Genomic DNA, 16,663 nt, shown 5'->3' on the forward strand with positions numbered 1-16,663 from the left:
TATTAAAAATATTGAAGCATAGGAAAAATAGGTATGCTGTTCATAATTATATAGTTCTTTTAGAATAAGCAAACATATCCTAAAAAATTATAGAATTATATCATGGTTACATAATAAATTCTATGTGGTACATTTTAATAGAAAGTCTAGGGCACAGAACAGAGCTGCATACTTTGAAGTTATTTAATACAGGGCATACCTTGTACTTGTGGTATGACTTATTGTGTATCACGTTTTTTTAAGTATGGCATCATTGGAATTTAGGCCAGCAAAAGCCAGGTAGGTCATTAGGTCCAGCTGGGACAAACCTATCCTGCCTGCTCTGTTTCAGCAGTCATCCCCCTTGAAAGTACATCATCTCATCTGGGTAGGAACTGAACATTACCTGAAATATTTTTTTTCTTTCCCCAAAAAAGCAGTTGAGAACAGGCAGAGAGAGGAGTGAAGAAATCATAAAATGTCTCTTGCCTCGTTGTTGAAAACTTTTTGCTTGTGTTTGTAAAGAAACATTGTGAGGGTAAACAATAAGTTAATTTCCAAAGGTGTCTTAGAACTGGGAATTTTATTTTTATTTTTTTTTTAATGAAATACCAATTCCTTAGCCCAGCCCTTAGTTTGGGTTGTTGTTTTGCTTGTTTTTTAAATTTTAATTTAAAAAAACACTGCAGAATATTCCTTTCTGATAAGATCTCAGTCATTGTGGCACTGAAATATGTGCATGGTCCTGCAGGGTCATCTTGGCCTGCTGACTAGGCCTGCTAATGACTATTCAATTAATGGTATTCCATTGCTTAGGGCAGTCTCTAGGCTGTCTGTCCGACCACTGCCACTTCATGTGAATAGTGCTTCATCTCCTCCCATACACTTACTGTAGTTTGATGATTTTCTCCTACAACTTTCTTTCCTAACTGATGGCTTTTGGGATAATTGCTTTTTGACCATGAGATTTAGACATGACAAGTTATCTTGTTCCATACAGTGCTTTGCACACTCATTCCTTCACCTGACTACATTCCTGGGTTAGGAAGAGTGGTATTCACTCCAAGTGTTTTCCTTCTCAACTGGAGGAAAACTTCAGAAAAAGATAACTTGCTGCATCATGAGTTACAAGGTGTGAGTCTCAGGACTGTGTGTCAGCTAGACACTCCTCTGCAGCCAGGCCTTCAGGTTGAGGGAGGTTCTCCTCCTCTTCTACTCTGCCCTGGTGAGACCCCACCTGGATCACTGTGTGTAGTTCTGGGCTCCCCAGTTCTAGAATGACAAGGAACTACTGTAAAGAGTCTAGCACAGGGCCACCAAGATGATTGAGGGACTGGAGCTTCTGTCCTATGATGAAAGGCTGAGAGAGCTGGGTCAGTTTAGCTTAGAGAAAGGGAGACAGATGGAGGATCTCATTAATGCTTATAAATATCTAAAGGGCAGGTGTCAGGAGGATGGGTCCATTCTTCTCAGTGGTGTCCAGTGACAGAACAAGGGGCACTGGTCACAGACTGGTAAACAGGAGGTTTAACTTAAATGTAAGAAAGTACTTCTTTACTCTGAGGATGACAGAGCACTGGAACAGGCTGCCCAGGGGGGTTGTGGAGTCTTCAAAAGTTGTGGGTGTATTCCTGTGTACTCTGCTCTAAGGGACCCTGCTCTAGCAGGGGTGGTGGGCTAGATGATTTCCAGAGGTCCCTTCCAACTCCTACCATTCTGTGATTCTGTGATTCTCTCCTCTCATATCTTGCTGCTCATAGGATCAGCAGTATAAAGGAGTGTAGGATCTAGAAATACTAGTGCAAAGGAGGCAGAATGATTCCATGCAGTTGCTACATACGTAGCTCAATAAGATATGAAGTCTAGTCATTATCCATTTTGCACTAGGAAGATGAAGGATCTCAGACAACCTGTATTTTTCAATTCACCACCATTTGTGTTCCTGTTGTCTACCTGGCTTTGTGTTACTGCATTCCATTATCTAATTGCTTACTATACTGAACTCAGTCACCTAGCTGCTGGCATTAAGCCTTCTTATTCACCATACTTTTACTTGAAAGAGGAATAAACTCTGCCCCAGACCGTTTATTCAACATTATTTTTGTGGGCAATTCCAGTGTTGAAAATGCTTCATTCTTAAGGTGATTTTGTGAAAAAGAAGAGGTTTTATCCTATCACGTTCTCCATTACTCCTAAGTTAACTCAGCTTTTAAGATGTTTGCCTTGCTACCAGGGACAAGGTATATCAGGTCATGTAAACCATGTGTTTAGTTACTGCTCTCAGAAGCACTGTAAAAATGGTGCCAAGCTGATGATTGCATGTTAACTTTCTTTATTTCCCAGAGCACACAGACTAATAATCTGGGAATGTTTTTCTGTAGAACCGAAAATGTGCTTTTTATAGATGTATGTGTATTACTAGCAGCCATAGTTGTAGTTGAGTTTGGGAGTTTAATAGAAAAGGAGAAGTAAAAACGGAGGTAATAAATTTCTTTATAGTTATAATGGGCTGTTGGCCCAGCCCATGAAATATACAAGTATTTTTGTTCCCAAAATCTACAGCAGTGAATGATTTTATTTTTTTTTCACAGTATCACACAGAATCACAGAATGGTAGGGGTTGGAAGGGACCTCTGGAGATCATCTAGCCCACCACGTGTGCTAAAAAGGTTCACTTAGAGCATACTAAGGAAGACAACAACTTGAGGTTTTATTTATTTTTTGCCCCATCAAATGCAGCTCTGTATTGTTTCTGCTACTTTCTCGAAGTCTTCCGTATACTTGAAGAAAACATTTTCAAAGCCAGACTTCAATGTCTCACTCAAAGGACTGTCGAGCAGTGAGTTCAGTTCTGTGTTCTTGAAGGCAGCAGTCTTAGTGATTCTGTACCTCAGATGCCTGGCAAAGGGCCTCGTCACAATCCTTACTCCAACAAACTAACGCCAGGAGCTGCAGCATTTAGAACAAACTCACTATCTCCCTCTTCCTCCTCCACCTTAGCAAAAACAGAAGAGGCAAGGAAGGGCACCCCCAGGAAACCAGCAGGTGCTGCAGAGTTCTTCCCTAAGCAACTCCTGATCTACCTTCAAAGGTCTTGGGAATAATGACCTACTTGAGAGAGGATATAAATATTTTCTCCAGCATGAACTTAGCTTAGGCTGCAGTAGACAGAATACAGATAGATAGAACAAATTGTTCTTCCTCTGCTTAAAAAACTGAATGACAGAAACAGCTGAATGTTTACAGCCTGATTAACTGTTTCTAATTCTGTCTGTCTCTTTCCCCCATGCCTCTGCCTGTAATGTGAAACAAAGGTGGAAGTTCAGTAATTCCATAGAAACTCTTGGCTAAACAGGAGTAGCAGAGAGAAGACTCTGGTGATAGCTGGCTTAGGCCAAAAAATTACAGCTTTGCTTCTGTTATCAAGGTGAAGTTGTTATGTTTCCTCTGTGTTATTGGTATAGGATGAAACTACTGAGCAGAGCTGTGTGAAGCTTTGTGGGTTTTGATTTTCAGGGATGAACATACAAGGTTTTCTTTTGGCATTTTCTTGCATTTTTCAGTACATTCTTATGTCCATATTCAGTATACTTCCAAGAGCTCAGTCCGAATCACTTCACTGTTTGGGAATGATGCAAGGTAAACATCTTAAATACTGAGTTATTTTAGGAGTAATGGAGAACATGATAGGATAAATTTTTTTTTACTTTTTTTTTTTTTCTTTTTTTTTTTTTTTTTTTTTACATCTCAGCCTTCAAGACAAGGCAAATTGCAGATGCAACAGTATTTATGGAACATTTGGAGACTAATGTTTGCTCTTACTTAAAGGAAGAGAGAATAAACTCTGCCCCAGACCGCTTATTCAAGATTATTTTTGTGGGCAATTCCAGTGTTGGAAAGACTTCATTCTTAAGGCGATTTTGTGAAGATCATTTTTTCCCAGGCACAGCTGCCACTGTAGGTAAGTTTAAGAAACATTATCACTATTAATACTTTTATTTTTATTTCAATAGTACTTGGCAGCTTCTACTGAGATCAGGCCCTATGTTATAAAACAGAAGCTTACAGATGTTGTAAAAGCCATTATCCAAAAGTAGGATATGCTAAGTGAGTTCTCCTAAACTGACAAGCAGGTAAATGGTGAAGAGGCTTCAGTGCAGATTCCATACTGAAATCCTAGCAGCACTGAAATAAATAAAAAAATCCTATTGATTTCAGTGAAGCTAGAATTTTCTCATAGGTCTCACTGTTCTGAAACTGATATCCTGTCCTCTGTACTGCACAATAGTAACCATCCCACCTCCATACCCCATGTCTGTCCCTCTAAGTAATCTGAATTTTTTTCAAAGAGAAAGTAGAATATCTGTGTTATGTCTGAAGACTTAGCATTAATTAAGCACCAAAGAAAGATGTTGAACTGGTGATTTCAAAGCCAAACTCTTCAATGCCTGTGTTGTACTTACATTGCCTGAAGGTATAAACCAAACTTTCAAAAGTCAGATACATAATCAAGGTATAAAAACTTATGTACAGGTTATTGCAATGCAGATGACTTACTGTAGATTACCAGATTATTATTATTACCAGATTATTATTATTACCAGATTACCAGATATTTACCCTGTATTAGGTCTTACGTATTCTGCAGCATATATGAAAGTTCACACTAAAAGATATTTAAATTAATGGACTTTTTTTGCATTTATGACAGTCTAAGAGTATTCAGGTGAGCAGTTGCTTTAGCTCCCTTGTCTTATGGGATAAAAATGTCTGAGTTTAAATTTCTACTGTTGAATGTCTAAGCTCACATTAGAGTCAAGGAAGATAAAAGGTTTTAGTGTAGGGATTTAAATGAATTTTGGCACAATAAGGTATTTCACCTGGCCTTCATCAGTTGCATTTTAAGACAGCAGGTCTCCTGGGTCTCCTGCCAGATTGAAACAGACATTTTGAATACCAGATGGCATCTCAGATAGCACTAAGTGCTTGTGAGCAAACAGCTGAATTCTACCCTGCCATCCTCTCCAGATCAATCCAGTCAGAAGAGCCTAGAGACCAATTAATCTGACCCTTGATGCCTAATTCTTTGTGAGCTTAGTAATTTCCTAGACTCCTAGTTTTTAATTCACTTTATCTTCATTAACTGTAATGGGAGCTTAGACACCTGTATGCTACTGTCTATGTTTAAGAGTCTGGTGCTATGTCCTATCCATGTTGTCTTCTAAATAGCTGATACACTTCTCCAGACTCTGAGGTCTTACACAGTATTTGCAATTGCCTGAAGCTTCCAGAGGAAAAGCATAGGAATGCATTTGACCTTTTCGTCATTCAGTGTTCTTGCAAGTACAATGACAAGAGAGAATTTGTTAATAGCTTTGATTTAGTCTTCACATCAATGAGTTTCACAGGTGTGGACTATTGCGGGCAAGACACAGACAATTGAAAAATCAAGTGTACAGCTTGGAAAAGACTGTTCTCATTTAATTTCTTCAGAATAGCTCAAATTTCTTCCGTTTAGATATAAGCAATGGATATATCCTCCAGCTCGATTTCTTAATTGCCCATGTGGAATGTGGAAATGGATGTTTCTTCATTAATGCCAGTGGTAAAAAACCCACTGATATTGAAAATAGCCCCAAAGAAATTGTTGATGACCTACTGAGGTCCCTTTCAACATGAATTATTCTCTGGTTCTGTGAGTCTATGATTTAGTACACTATGATACAGAAAAATGCAGGTTGTCTTTAGGAGAAGGCAGTAATTGACTAATATTTCACAGAATCAAAGAATTGTCATAGTTGGAAGGGACCTCTAAGATCACCAAGTGCAACTGTCAACACAAAAACCCCACAACTTTGGCCACTAAAGCATGTCCTTCCAAGTACCAAATCTACATAGCTTTTGAATACCTCCAGTGATGGTGACTCAACCTTAGCTGGCTGTTTCAGTGCCTGACTACTCTTTCAGTGTAGACATTATTCCTAATATCCAATCTAAACCTCCCCTGCTGCAACTTCAGGCCATTTCCTGTGGTCCTATTGTTATTGACTTGGGAGCCACCTCACTGCAACCTCCTTTCAGGTAGTTGTAGAGGGCAGTGAGGTTTCCCCTCAGCCTCCTTCACACTAAACAACCCCAGTTCCCTCAGGTGCTCCTTGTATGACTTGTTCTCTAGACCCTTCATCAGCTTGGTTACTCTCCTCTGGACATGTTCCAGCATGTTATAAATGTCCAGAAGATACTTCCATCATCACAGGTTAGGGGAATTGGGAGAGGATTCATTTAAAACTTTAGATAAATTAGTTTATATCTCGCTTATATTTAGCCACATAAAAATTAGGTGACTAACCTAACTCTACTCAGCTCATCTCTTTCTATATTCTGAAAGGGGAAGGAGGTTCTCCATGTATTGAGTCTCTCTGTCTTCAACATTTATCTTAGGTTCCACTTTCCTGTCAGTGTGGTGCCTTGTGTTTTTCTACTAACTGTAGAAGGTGTCTATGTGGCTATCTCTGACTAAACAGTAAAATTTCAGACAACTGAATTTATCCAGCATGAATTCCAGGCTAAATGGCTGAGGCTGCTGTGGACTGTCAAATGGAACCTTGACTTGTGTACTCTGTTTTGGAAAGTTACTTATCTTACAGCTTTTACAAAATTCAAACTACTCTGTTAACATTCAGTACTTTGTTACTGAAGAAATACTGATAAATAAAAGCTCTTGTTGTTCTCTGATAGTTAGAGACTATGGACATAATTATAAATGTAGTATCTATCTTGTTACATTTCTGAAATTGTTGCCATTTCCTGGATCAGTTTTTCAAAGATCAAACTGAGCATATAAAGAGACCTACCTTGTATTTCTGCTGTAGGTGTGGATTACAATGTGAAAACCATCACAGTAGGTAATACCCAGGTGGCCCTGCAACTCTGGGATACTGCTGGCCAGGAACGGTGAGAAACATTCTGTTGTGATTTAATCCTGGTAGTCAACTCCAGTGGGGTGGGGGAGAGAATCAGAAGGGTGAAAGTGAGAGAGCTCGTTGATTTAAATAAAGACAATTTAAAAATTTAAAAAACTCAAATTGACCATGAACAAAAACACAATAAAAAAGAAAGAAAACTAAGAAAAACAAGTCATGCAAAAAAACTCCAATTGCTTGCCACCAATAGATGACGAGCCAGTTCTTGAGCACCTGCAGCTCAGTCAGCCTCTGGTCCCCTCACAGTTTTATTGCTGACCATGGTGTCATATGGTATGGAATATCCATTTGGTCAGTTGGGGTGTCCTGTCCCAGCTGTGTCCCCTTCCAACTTCTTGTGCACCCCAGTCTACTTGCTGGCAGGCCAGTCTGAGAAGCAGAAAAGGATTTGGTGCTATGTAAAAACCACTAAGCAATAACTACAATGGTGTGTTAGCAACATTGTTTTCCTAACAAATCCAAAACACAGCCCCACAAAGGGTAGAATGATGGAAGTCTAGAAAAAATTATGAAAAAAACCCTCTATCCCAGCCAAACCCAGTACACATTCTAAGATCTGTCTGAAGATTAGTAAGCATGGACCTAATACTGCTTCTTGGGAAAGGAACAAACATTAGGAGTATTTCTAATAAGGCTGGTGAATTCACAGTTTAGATCCTTCCCTGGCAGGTATAATGTGCTGTTTTGGTGCCATGTGTCCATTGAAAAACTGCCAATCTATAAATTAGATTCTTATTAAAGCTCTTAAAAGTTTAGTACCACATAATTTCTTTAGGAGGAAAAGTGATTAAAAAATGCACCTAGAGTTATTTCTATAGCAGAAGATGCCTTAATAGTTAAGAAAAAGAAGTGTTTTTTTAGTTTTGCTGTTGTTTTGTTGTTGGTTTGTTTGTGGGGTTTTTTGTATTTTTTTTTCCACCAGAACAATCCTATTGTAGTTTAAGATCTCCCAAGTTTTTACAAGTTTCCAGTGGTAATTTCCTTCCATCTCCTCATCCATTCTGTAGTTTTCTTTTTTTGTTTTCTTTTTTTTTGGTATATTTTCTAAAGGAATCTTGTGAAGAAAGCCCCAAACAAAAGTCCAGCTAGCTGTAGGCAGAGCACTTAGTGAGGGAGAAATTTGTTCTCCAACCTTAAAATGAAAGAGGATAGGAAAAGGTGAGATATGCAGCTGATCATCCAGACTAACACAGAATCAATTAAAGAAAGCAGAGGGAATTTGCAGTAATTGTGGTAGTACTGTCCTTCATAAAACTTCTGCTGAATGTGAACAGGAATCTGATAATTCAGGAAGAATAGGATTGCTTACACAATTAATAATAAGGCTCACCTTTCAAACAGGATCTGCAGTGAAAATCAGTATTACAGCTTCTTGCTTGTCTAGTTTATGGAATTTTAGAACACATATGTAAGCCAAATTAATGGGTTTAACCCTTACCAAGACTTGATGATTAGAAGAAACTGTATGGCAACATCTTCCTTTGAGGGAGAGGCAGGGGGAATTACTTATATTGTCAGATTGCTACTGAATAGAGGTGTGAACAGATTCTTACTCGCAGGTACCGAAGCATTACCAAGCAGTTTTTCAGAAAAGCTGATGGCGTCATTGTGATGTATGATATAACAGCAAAAGACACATTCACAGCTGTCAAGCAGTGGCTGATAAGCATTGAGGTAAGAAGATACAATGTTAAATCCAAACTCTGCTGTCATTATTCTCTACCTACTTCTAGACAGAGAGTGTTAGGAGGGCAAAGCACAGAAAGCAGCATCACTGTATTTTTGTTAGTGATTTTGATCTGCACAATTATCAGTAAAGCTGGTTTTAGAATCTCTGTGTCTATGAAAATAATCACAGATTCAGGGTTTAAAGGACTTAAAATTAGTGGTGGGGAATGTCCAACATGGAGTCCCCTGATTTCTTGACTCTTCTGTAAACTTGAGCTATAAACTGAAAGTTACAATATCTACATTAGTGCTGTGAAACTGTCTTGTTCAGTTTCAGTTCAGTTCAGTTTCCTGGGGATTGTCCTTTCAACCAGAGGAAAACAAATCATAGTCCATGCTATTGAATGGCTTCAGTTAATTGAAAATTCTTTTTTTATCTCTTTGTATAAATCTGTAGCTCATTGACAATTGAGAGTGCAAGCAGCTACATTTTCTTGTCATCAAAATAAAAAATAAAACTAAAACAGAGGCTGCTGTCATGAAGGACTGAATCACTAGTGAGAACAAAGTATGACTTCCTATTTGCTCACTATTGCAGCGTATTGCTACTGAAAAATTAGAGGAAAAATAAGTATGCAAATAACATTCAGTCTCATTTTATTTGGCATTTGTTCTGCTATTATACACTGTTTTCTGTAATGGCCAAGAGTTGTCATTGCAAGTTGAAATTAGGACTCATTCATTCAAAGGTTTCCAAACAAACATAGTTGTTCCTCATATGAGTAGCTCTGTTGAAGCAATAAAAGCATGCATTTTGTAAGAGCAGGCCCTTATTAAGTATATGATCTTAACAAATCTGTGATTATTATAATTCTGTACTGTAAAAGCTAGTGCACAAATGCAGGTTTTGACTGAGAAAAAGTATTGTGGTCAAAATCTTTTCCTAAGCTATAATAATTCACTCATCTGTACTAATTTTGTTTGCTGCAAACTACTACTATGTTGAAGATGTACAGACAAGTCCAAGGTAGCTGCAACATTCAGCCCAGTTGCTGAATGTACTCCATGTGGTAATTCTAACCATTTTCAAAATTAATTTTTATTTGTGCCTGTTCTATGTATTTTGGGGCTATTCCGTGTGGGCTATTCTCCACTACTTTATGTAATTCGTTTGGCCTAATTGCATCCAGATGCTGCCATTATATTCCTGTCCATGTGATTAGAAAAGAAGTGGGTATAAACACACGATGTCAGGGCCCATGGTAGTTTTCTCTCTCCCATTTTAATATAGAGTCTGATGAGCTTCTGTGTCATAATTTAAAAATACTGTTAGTTCAATCTCTAGCATTTTGTCTTTTGCATGCCTTTTACCCAACTTTAATTCTTGACATGTTTGTAATTAAAACAACACATACCTGGCTCATGTGATGTCTTACATGTCCTGTTGTAGTGTGACGTTGGTTAATTTTTATCCTGTTGATCCATGACGTATTAAATACAATGCTCAGTTGATATTCTTTGTTCTGCAGGAGACGACTGGGGAAAATGTACCTGTGCTTTTGTTGGGTAATAAAATTGATAATGAAAAGGAACGTGAGGTCCCTATGGGAATGGGAGAGCATCTTGCTAAGGTACTAATACTTAAGAGGGGAATGCCTTACAAAACTTGAAGGTGAAGAGTTTAAAAAGGAGTCTGAATATGTCTAAATTCATGGAACCACAAATTAATTTTAATCAGACAAGTATTTTTAAGGATTAGAACCCTCACCAGACTCATCAGTCCAGCTCCTAGTGATATAAATGCTGATAATTATAAATTTTATAGTTATAAAACTGTCAAGATGAAGAAATGCACATAGTTTCAACACCAATGCCTCTGGATTATTAATTTATTTAGAAATAAGTCATCCCAATATTCCTGAGAAATTAACTGAGTTGGTAGGAATTTACCTAAATTAAGCAATGTGCTGGATTTCATCTATTCTTGATTCTTCTTTGAAAACAGATTAACAGCTCTGGTTGCTGGTAACCAAAAACAATATTTTCAAAATTTGAAATGCAACTGAATTGTTCTTGGTTTATAGAAAAGATTGCTGCTATGCACCTCTCTGTCACTGAAAGAATTATGGCCCGATCTTTTTTATCTTATTTTTATTATTCATACAGCCCTTTACAAGCATACCTCCATATTCAGGTTTGTGTTCGTTATTTTGTTTTCACAGGGAAGCAATATCAGCCTTGAGCTTCAACCCTCACAGATTCTCTGTTTAGGAAATGTGCTTTGTTTTCTTGCATGCATGGAAATGCAGATAGTTTGGAGAACCTGGACACTAGGAGTGACTCCAGGGTGCAACAAAGAGTCCTCTGTGAAAAAAACAAATGAAATGCTAAATAGGCTGACTAGGTGTCTGTCTTACATGTCATTTAGCTCACTTAAAAAATTGTACTAGTAAAACAAACATGAATCGTTCTATTATACAGAATTTACAGCCCACCAGGTCATGAATTCTAACATGTCATGCAAGAAAATAAAATCTTTTGCATAGGTAAAACAAAGAAAGTTGTCAAATTAAAGATTGTTATAATTAAATCAAAGGATCTGAATGACTAATTTGAATGTGCTGCCAGAGGTAGCTAAGGGAAGGAATGATTAATGACAGTGATTTAATTGAAAAGCAGCACAGATAAAATAAAACTCTAATAATTTGCTTGCACAGCTAATAATAACCATGAATTCTAGTTAAATATTAATTCTTGCTGAATAGCCATTTAATTTCTATGAAACCACATACCACTCTCTGTTGAGTCACTTTTTTTGTGAATAATCCCATTAATTACTCAAAAATTATCCAAAATACATGTGATTAGTTGCTGAGCTGATAGAAATATTTATATCCATATTCAGTGAAAACAACCCTGAACCTGTTCTTGTGCAAAGAACCACAGTTATTATTGAAAGCAACAGTGGCAGTCCAAAGGGAGTCTTCAGTTCCTTGTCTTTTGAGAAGCTGGTAGTTGCAGTGTATGTGCAATACCCCAAGAAATGGGGCAGAGAATAAGGACAGGCATAATTGGTAATAACAAGGCTGTGATTAAGCTGATTTTCAGTTGGATTTACTAAGTATTCCTTAATTCCTAAAACATCATGATGGTAAGGAGAATTTTGCAGTATTGAATTTGAAGGGAGAAACAGACACAAAAGAAGTAATTTGCCTGCAGTACAAGTATGGCCTGATGGGAAACAGCTAAAACTCTCTTGATAGAGTTACTGGGAGAATAAACAAAAAGAAAGAAAAAGAAAGAAAAAAAAAAAAAAAAAAAAAGAAAAAAAAAAAAAAAAAAAAAGAAAAAAAAAAAAAAAAAAAAAGAAAAAAAAAAAAAAAAAAAAAGAAAAAAAAAAAAAAAAAAAAAGAAAAAAAAAAAAAAAAAAAAAGAAAAAAAAAAAAAAAAAAAAAGAAAAAAAAAAAAAAAAAAAAAGAAAAAAAAAAAAAAAAAAAAAGGGCAAATCTCTCTGACTTTTTTTTAGCAAAGAATGCAAAAGGAAAATACCACTTAACAAATTTATGTTTAGCTTAGTTTGATCCACTGATCAAGAGTTCTTAGCAGCACAACAAAAATACAGAGAGTATTGAGATCATATTATGAGCAACAAAGAACAGCCAATGTTCTGTTTGAGTGGATTAGTGTAACCACTGCCAATAATTACATAAAATGGCGTATGATATAGGTGCTGCTCAGGCATTCAGGCAGCATCATTTTATTTTGGCCCTGCACAGACTTCCTGAATGATATTAAATGGGTCAATAAATCCTCCTCTGTCTCTGTTCTTCAACTATAACATAATAATGCCTTTGTCTGCCTTAACTTTGTGAACTATGTATGGTTCAGGGGATGAGGACTTACTGTCTTCATACAGTGTCTCCTTTATCAACCTGTCAGTGCCATTGTTATGCAAATACTGCTAATGAAGGAGCAATTCTTCTCAGAGTTATACTACTTCATAGGACAGAAATTGCCTGTCGCTCTCTGGTAATCATTCATTTTCCTTCCTATTCTTCATTTGTCTGCCAATTAGTATGTAACTTTTTAAAATTAAGTAATTGCCAGTGGTGTTCCAGCTTTAATAGCTTAATTCATGACTGGAGATGGGTGGCATTTCCCTGACTTGAATGTGTCCTGCCTTCTGCTACTTTGTTCTCATTGTGTGTGCTATCAATTAGTTTCCTCCCTAACCCAAAGGAATGACCCTTTGCATTTCCAGGCTTGCTCACCCTCCAGAAAAGGACCTGTTGGCCAGACTGACAGAAATAAGCATTTTTTTTGTTTGAGTTTAAATTTTTAACTCTCACCAATCAGAATTTGCCCTACCCATGGAACTTGTTTAAAAATCCATTCAGATTCACGCCAGCATATAAGATGTCATCACTGAGAGTTCTCTTCTAGTGAAATTCTGTTGTATGTAGGGAAGTTGTAAAAGTAGTAGATCTAGTAGTATCATGTTCTGCATGACTGTCGAAAAGTATCTGGGTACTGACCACAGTAGGTTTTCTATTAGATTTCTGATCAGATGAGCAGAAAAAAGTGTGTACATTCTATTTGAAACTTTCATTTGCATAACTCGCAAGAAATTTAAGCAAACCAAATTTTATCTTTAAACTTTTTAAGGAAAGAAAGAGAACCACAGAATTACATTAGTTGTAAATATAATGCAGAACAATTTTAGAAATAAATCAACAAAATTTCTATCCAACACCAACATTGCTTGATTTATTCCCTTATCTGCTCTTTTTTGCTTATCTTGCCACTTAGAAATAACTGCAAGTGCTTCAATCCTGGTGTTCATTAGAACAAAACATACAGCCATTGACAATATATTAAAAAACAGCCTTTGATAACATAGAAGCATTATTTCAGAGCTTCTAAAATAAACGATGATATTTATGAAACTTTTTTCCCAACTTACTGTCTTTGACACTTCATGAAGTTGATAAAAATTTCAGAAAGTTGTGCAATTTTGGAAACATAGTATATTAAAAAAAAAAAAAAATCCAAACCAAAATTGAAATACCTGATGATTTTAGTGGGAACTTCTGAAAACTTAATTTGAAGTGTTTTATGAAGGGTGGTTAAATAAGTACAAATGCAGTAACCACAGTTAATAGTAAGAAATTAAAATATGCAAGTATGTGATTGTAATTTCCTTGTTTGAATTTTAAGCTACTGTCATAAATAGCAATAAGACACATAGAAAAGTGGAAAGTAAATAGGAAGTTGGAAATTTAATAGAAAGGTGAAATCTGGATGTATAAAATTGCTTGTAGTAATACCATCCAGGAAATGTAGGTGACCTTCAATGGAATATCTTATGCAAGTAGTCAGATGTCTGTTTTGAAGAAGTTAATTTGTCATACCCTCTCAAACTTCTCTTGCCATCACAGCTGCCAGGCCAGGCTTTTGTGCAGATTATCTCTTGCATTTATTGTGATGTGGCTTCAGAAGAAGTCCTGAGAATGTCTCCAGGGCTTGACTGTTTATCCGTTGTTCTTAGCTGAAAAGCTCCCAGGGGCTACAAGACAAAAGGTGCAGACTATGCTGAAAAATTTCACAAGTATAAAAAAATGAAATAGACTTAATTTGTTGTTATATTTTTGCTGAGGTTTTTAACTGGTCATTGCTGGAAAACATTGGTCTCAAACTGTTTAATACATACAGAAACATTGCAGCTGAAGCTTTCTGAGATATATATATTTAAAAAGTTACTAGAATTATTTTCACCTTCCTTGTCGAGCACTCAGTGATGCCTCATCATCACAAGGAAACTTCAGTACTTTACAAGGCATGTTTGTGTTCAGTCTTTGAGAGGTCAAGAGAGGTCAAGCTCTTACAGCAAAAGCCGCTATAAAGAAAAATATCTGCTAAGAAATGCATATAGTTATTTGGGAGGCACACTTGGACTTCTTTTCTTTTGTTTCTCTTTACTGTTAGCCTAATTTTCCCTAAGGTTATCCTTTTCTGTGTGTTTGCATAGTTTGGTATAACTGTGTTGCTTTTTTAAAGCTAGAGTGAGATGTGCAAAATTAATTTAAATTGTCTTTCTGTTTGTTTCTAGGATTACAATTTGATTTTCTATGAATGCAGTGCATATTCTGGGTACAACACTCAAAAGTCTGTGCTTCATTTAGCTAGGTAAGAAGAAAACACATTCTACAAGTTCTAATGTGACTGACTTCCCTGTCACTGATGACAGAATGAAGCCTATTTATTAAGTAAATTTGATAGGAACTTACGGTTAGTAAATATTTGTTCCTTTTACACTGGTCTGTAGTCTGACCTTATTGCTTCAACAGAGAAGTTGCTCAGCTTTGTAAAGAGTCCTGTATAAGCTAGAAGTGCCTGAATTGTTGCTGGGAAAGCTGAGTGCTTGGAATGTTGTGACACTTCTTCCAGGAAGTTGTTGGAGACTTGGAGATGGGTGCTGCTGAGTTCTTGCAGCAGAACATTGGCTGTGCATCTTTCTTCCCTCTGCTCATTACAGCTCAAATTCTGCTGCCTGCCTGAGTGCTGGCAGACAGGGTAAGGTGGATTTTTAAAATGATATAAAAGCTAGGTGTAAAAATACGAGCAAATCTGTCCCTCAGACGTGTACAAAGGTGAAAACACTAGTAATAAATTGGCAGAACTCTAACATTGTTGCTGAAGTTAGAGAAATTTTGTGTATGTGTCAATTATCAATTGATAAATGTCTAGGGAGCCAGATGTGGGCGGTTTTTTTCTCCAACCTCAAAAATAACAAATGAATATAACTGTTTTGAGTGTTTATAATATACTATAAATGCTAACAATCAGCACCAACTACATTTTTCTAACTAAATGAACAAAGGTGGTTTTGAGGTGGAGCCACTATTGTACTTTTTTGTCTCTTTGTTCACAAAATTCTGTCATTTTCTGTTAGTCTCTAGGTAGTTTTATAGGCTTGAGGGAAATGGTTTCTTTGTTTGATCTCCTTCTCTGGGGATTTTCAAGACCCGTCTGGACTCGCTCCTGTGTGATCTGCTCTAGGTGTTAGTGCTACAGCAGGGGGGGTTGGGCTGGATGATCTTCAGAGGTCCACTCCAATCCCTATGATTCTGTGATCCTATGATCTCTTATGGGTATTATTGACATTTTTTCTAAATTGTGGTTTTTTCGTTCCCCCCAGGATTTTGAAGGAACAAGAAGACAAAGTGAAAGAGAAAACCATTGAACTTCAATCTGATATAAATAAAAAGTCTTGCTGTATCAGGCTATAAAACACTGGGGGATGTTTAGGCAGAAGTCGTATGACACTACATGGCAGCATCAGATTTGCTTTGCTTTCTGAATATTTCTTCTGTGTTCTGAGTGTAGGTGTAAGTAAACTTAAATTCATCTATGCTCTGATCTTCACTTTTACAAATACTGTTTTTAGTTAATTATCAATGCATTTGGGGCAGTAACAGTCATTTATTAAATTTTATGCCTGACACCACTGAATCCTGCTTTGTCTTCAGGCTTGTAGAAGCTGCCATGTTATTAATAACAAGAAATAATTCTATATGAAGAAAACTACTTGGAATGTGAAGTAAATTCTTACTGCTGTGGGTGATCTTTGTTCTGAATGTTTCTGTTTATTTCAGTGCTCTTTAGATTCTGATTTTGTGCTGATCTTTGTTACAGCTTTTAAAAAATTGAAATAGGTAGCTGGTTGGTTGTTTAAAAGCAACACACCAGCATTTGCAAAGTATAAGGTGATATTTTAAATCTTAGTGTGAAATATACATGAATAAAGGATTGAAGAACGATGAAGATTTTCATAGTAGCATTAACTCATTTACACTACACATTGTTGCATATAGATTCTTGATAAGAAATTCTTCCTCCCAATTAGATGTAATGAATTAGGTATGCTTAGACAGGTCACTGAGATACCACATGGGCTTGCTTGTGCTATTACCAAGTAAGCTGGCATGTTTCTGTGGTGAGGTGATGCTATGCAAGTATCTAGCTTAGTTTCC

General features: G+C 36.7%; 1 protein-coding gene across 1 annotated transcript in view; it reads left to right on the forward strand.

The window, feature by feature from the left end:
- CRACR2A (calcium release activated channel regulator 2A) overlaps positions 1–15,919 on the forward strand; it is a 50,615-nt gene extending 34,696 nt beyond the window's left edge. The window contains exons 12-17 of the mRNA XM_010004677.1: positions 3,808–3,940; positions 6,852–6,933; positions 8,522–8,636; positions 10,160–10,261; positions 14,740–14,816; positions 15,829–15,919. Of these exons, the coding sequence (XP_010002979.1) occupies positions 3,808–3,940; positions 6,852–6,933; positions 8,522–8,636; positions 10,160–10,261; positions 14,740–14,816; positions 15,829–15,919 (600 nt within the window). The remainder of the gene's footprint in view (positions 1–3,807; positions 3,941–6,851; positions 6,934–8,521; positions 8,637–10,159; positions 10,262–14,739; positions 14,817–15,828) is intronic.
- Positions 15,920–16,663: the final 744 nt, after the last annotated feature.

Source organism: Chaetura pelagica, unplaced genomic scaffold, assembly GCF_000747805.2.
Source record: "Chaetura pelagica isolate M959 unplaced genomic scaffold, ChaPel_1.0 scaffold299, whole genome shotgun sequence".
NCBI classification, from domain to species: domain Eukaryota; kingdom Metazoa; phylum Chordata; class Aves; order Apodiformes; family Apodidae; genus Chaetura; species Chaetura pelagica.